The sequence below is a fragment of the Malus domestica genome, chromosome 14, assembly GCF_042453785.1.
Source record: "Malus domestica chromosome 14, GDT2T_hap1".
NCBI lineage: Eukaryota > Viridiplantae > Streptophyta > Magnoliopsida > Rosales > Rosaceae > Malus > Malus domestica.
This window is the reverse complement of record NC_091674.1, coordinates 18,315,600-18,320,356: the sequence shown is the minus strand read 5'-3', so window position 1 is coordinate 18,320,356 and position 4,757 is coordinate 18,315,600. Positions and strand designations below refer to the sequence as shown.

The window sequence follows — 4,757 nt, the reverse complement described above, 5'->3', positions numbered from 1 at the left end:
AGAGAAAAGAACAAAGTGAAGGTTTAGTCTTATACCTCTTGATCTAGACTTGAGACCAAGGATGGACCACCTCCAAGCCCTTTGTTCCTTGAACTCCTTGAGCCTAGCTTCCCTCCTTGCCTCCTCCACTTTGATAGAATGAGTGCTCCTAGGTTCTCTTCAAGTTTCCAAAGTAGGAAACCTCTAAAGATCCTCACCCACTAGTGTAGTGAGAAGGATGAAGGAATAACCAAAGGGTGAAAGATATGTTAGTAAAATCACCCCAAGGTGGCCGGCCTTTGTAGTGTTAGAGAGCTATTTTCTTTTGCCTCTTTGTAGTTTTAACACTTCAAAAAACCCTAAAGAACTTTGTGCTATAAAGTTCCTTATATAGACAAAAGAAACCTAGTCAACCACTTGACTAAATATCTCTCCCTTTCACCTAAAGTGGCCGGCCCTCTTTGTGTTGTTTGGGCTTTGGGCTTTTATTTATTTCAAGTCATCCAATGCTTGAATAAAAGCCCAATGGGTTTAGGCCCAATGGGCCCAATTAAACCCGAACGTTTCTTTAAGCCCAAAACAATCTTTATCGCTTTTATGATTTCTTTAGACTTTCTAAATTAATCACAACACTTAATTAATCCAATTAATTGTTTCCATCATCCATTAATTACTCACTACAATAGTGTATTGGTGAACAATCTTTTAGGTTCTAATTAGCAAGGTAGTGAGGTGATTGGCATTAATCCAATTGATTATATTTAATTCAATCACTTAGTGAATTAAAACTTCATTTTAATTCACCTTTCTTCTTTGACGACTACATTTAATCATCTAGAAGAACTCACAAGATATGAGTGACATCTAACCATATGTCATAGCTACCCAAGCTAATGTAGAAGTTTATTCGGAGAACCTATTCAGTTGGAATTACAATGTAATTCGATCCTTCTCTAAAACAATACTCTCAATCACATCATTAGGGTATGGATATATTATGTCAAACCCCTAATGTGATTATTCCTTCTTATATGATTCATTTGAGTCGTATAGGAACGCTTTCCTTTTAATACGCTCGATACTTCGGCCGAAGATTCCCGAATCATATCTTAGAGTATTCTTCCTCTCTTATCGAGGATTAGAGATTCCTTGTTGCGCATACACTTGCCTTCATGACTAAGTGGCTTAACCCCAACTATGCCGTTGACATTCTGATAGAGTGACTTTTGACATAATCAAAGATCAAGTACTTAACCACAAGACAACGACGATGCCTCAGGTCAAAGGACTACTTACACTATTCCAACCATTAGAGTTACTTGCTTGATATGTGAGTAGACCTCCATGCAAGTACTCTCGTTCGATTGTGTTCAGTGAACTCATTCCCTTAATGAGCACCTACATACTTGTCTTAGTGTCACAACACGAATGGGATGAGACTTTCCATCCTTCCAATTGAAGCGGACACAGTATGTACCGGTCTACGCATTGTCAGTATCCCTCCGACAATCCAATGACCAGGAACCTTTTTGGACATTTGGTTATGTGAAGAAGGTCTCTGTAGTCTAACATCATTAGATTACTTCTTCAATCGATCCATTGTCCATGGATACACTATTTAAGACATATATCGTTTATTGAGATAGTCCTAATTCGTGTCTTTGCCTTTTGATGTATAAGATTCATCTATACATCCATTCATTTTTCCTGAAAGGTTTCTTCCAAAGATTGACTTTCAGGGCATATTTCCAACATATTCTTACACCTTTCATCGTACAGACTACCATACGTAGTTCCGAGTGACGTGCAGAGTTGGGCCGTATAGGTCACTGTGGTGACTCCGGCTGAGTGGGATGTTGAGCTATAGAATCAGCCGTATAAGACCATTGTAGGGTCTCCGGTTGATTTATTATTTCACCTGATTTATATTGATGCATTCTTATTATATTTTGGCATGGCATGGCATATTCTTTCTGAGATGTTATGTTGATAGATGGTGAGCTGAGTTTTGATGATATATGTATATATATGTTTATATACTATTTTCTAGGAAAGTATACAGGTTTTACGGTGAGGGGTTAGAATTGTTTTAAATGAAATGTTTTGGAAAATCTTTGGTTTTACTGACCCACTCATCTTTATTTTGCGCCCATCCAGGTTCTAGTTAGCAGTTGGTGGCTCACGAGGTCTTTTTTGGCATTCTGACAGACGTTCTGCATGTATGACTCACCTGCGAGTGTTGTACTTGTAATTATAGTCCTACTTGACTGCACTTATACCTACGCTCTGAATTTGTGTGTTTTACTTTATAACTCACCCTTTTATGCTAGTAGGTTATTCTGTTAGTGATTGGTTTAAATTCCTTCATATTTATGTTTTATCTTGCTTCCGTGTCGCACTTTTGGCTACATCACGCTCACGTGACAGCCAGCACGCCTTGATTCTCAGGATAGGGGTGTGTCAGTTTGGTATCAGAGCCTAGGTTGCAGTCCTGTATAATTGTTAATGCTCTAATGATCTTTTGATGTTTTCTGTCAGAATTATGCCGCCTCATAGGGAACGTAGGGAATCCTGCCGTACTCCTGAACCTAATTTCCCTGATATCACCCAGTTAGGGGAAGCAATGGCCCAGGCTTTTCAGAATGCAATTCGTCCTCATCCCCCTCCTCAGAGGATACCCCTGGAGACTATGTACAATTTGAAATTGGATCGTTTTATGGGTGATGAGGGTCACGACGGGGCAGAGAAATGGCTAGACCATATTGAGAAGATGTTTCAGGTGATGCAAAGTCAGGGGAACTTTCCTGCTGATAGGTGGGTTGAGACCACTACCTGGTTTTTGGGTCGAGAGCCGGCAGGTTGGTGGAGGAATCAAACTCAGTTTATGTCCCCAGCAATGGCAGCTGATTGGGAAGTATTTAAAGAGAATTTCAAGAAAAGATTTGTCCCTCCAGAGTATATTGATGGCAAGAAACAGGAATTTACTCGATTGAAACAAAGGAATATGTCAGCTCATGAGTACTATAGAAAGTTTACTGATTTATCTCGTTATGACCCTAATACAGCTGGTAATCAGGTAGAGATGCTTCGACGTTTCAAGTTGGGAACTAAGAGAAAATGGCGGACTTTTGCCAGTGCACTTCCCTGCACAGATTATCATGAGTTTTTCGAGATTTTGGTTAGGATGGAGGACTTCGATAATCTTCCCAGTGACAGTGAGGATGACGAGGACAAGAATGATGGTCAGAAAAATGATGATAAAGGTAAGGGTATCTCCATTCTGGGACCTCACAAGACGCAGAATTTTAAGAAGAGTGGAGCGAGTTCGAGTTCTTCTAGTGGAGGATATAGTATTACTAGCCCGAGGATAGGTGGTGGAAGTTTTTCTGGTGGACCCAGATTCCAGAGGCAGAGATATTTCGGTGGTGCTGGTGGTTCTGGTGCTCCGTGGTGCCACCGTTGTAATTTTCGTCATCATGGTGAGTGCAGGAGAGGTGGTGGTGCTTGTTATACTTGTGGGCAAATAAGACATCGGGCTTCTCAGTGTCCCCAAGGTCAGCAGAGACCTCAGCAGACCACTATGCCACCTCCAGCGCCGATTTAGCAAAGCTTTGAACCAGGCAGTTATGGCCAGTCGGGTCGTGGTGGTGCCTACCACTACCAGAGGGATGCTGCTCCTTATGCTTCCAGACCTTATCAGTATCCCCATGAGCCTTATTCTCAGACGGGGTATTCCCAGGACCTTGGGGGTTATTCTTCTTATTCATCCATGCCAGCTGGTGGATCTCATTGGCATCAGGGAGGTCAGCCCCGTTAGGGGGAAGTTGCTGCTGGTGGTGCAGGATCATCTAGGCAGTCCAATCAGTCAGGCCAATGACGTACTTCTCATGGGTGAGGTAATCAAGGTAGTAGAGGTCGTGGTGGACGACAGCAAGCTCAGGGGCGTGTTAATCACATCTCACTGGAAGATGCTCAGAACCATCCAGATTTGATCATGGGTACGTTAAATGTTCTTGGTCATTTTACTAGAGTTTTGATTGATTGTGGTGCTACGCATTCTGTGATTTCTCATACGTTTGCTCAAATGACTCAACCTCACCCTTCACCTCTAGGATTTGATTTAGAGTTTGCCATGCCTAGATGAGATAAATGTTATGTTGATAGTGTGTATCTTGGGTGTCCAGTGATGGTAGAGGGCGTAGTTATGCCAGCTGATCTTATTCCGTTAGATATTGTGGATTTTGATGTGATTCTATAGGCTGATTGGTTGCATTATAATCGTGCCCATATTGATTGTTATGGGAAATCAGTTACTTTTTATCGTCCTGGACTACCCGAGGTTACTTTTGTGGGCGAAAGAAGTGGGGTGAGACATGGTGTTATTTCTGCCATAAGAGCAAGGAAGTTATTATCGAAGGGTTGTCAAGGATATTTAACACATGTGGTGTTAAATGATGTTGTTCCTAGCAGTGTAGAAGAAGTTGGTATGGTCAGGCATTATCCTGATGTATTTCCTGATGATTTGCCGGGGTTGCCGCCAGACAGAGATGTGGAATTCTCTATTGATTTGCTTCCAGGTACTGACCCTATATCTTTAACTCCTTATAGAATGGCTCCAACTGAGTTGAGAGAATTGAAAATTCAGTTACAAGAATTACTTGATAAAGGTTTCATTCAACCTAGTTCGTCACCTTGGGGAGCTCCAGTATTATTTGTGAGAAAGAAAGATGGAACTCTGAGATTATGTATTGATTATAGGCAATTGAACCGGGTAACGA

The 4,757-nt window shown here is 41.5% G+C and overlaps 1 protein-coding gene across 1 annotated transcript; it reads left to right on the top strand.

Moving 5' to 3' along the window:
- The first annotated feature begins 2,521 nt into the window (after positions 1-2,521).
- On the top strand, positions 2,522-3,583 carry LOC139191205 (uncharacterized). The gene has a single exon (XM_070811777.1). The coding sequence runs from the start codon at positions 2,522-2,524 to the stop codon at positions 3,581-3,583; it is 1,062 nt and encodes a 353-aa protein (XP_070667878.1).
- The last annotated feature ends 1,174 nt before the right edge of the window (positions 3,584-4,757 follow it).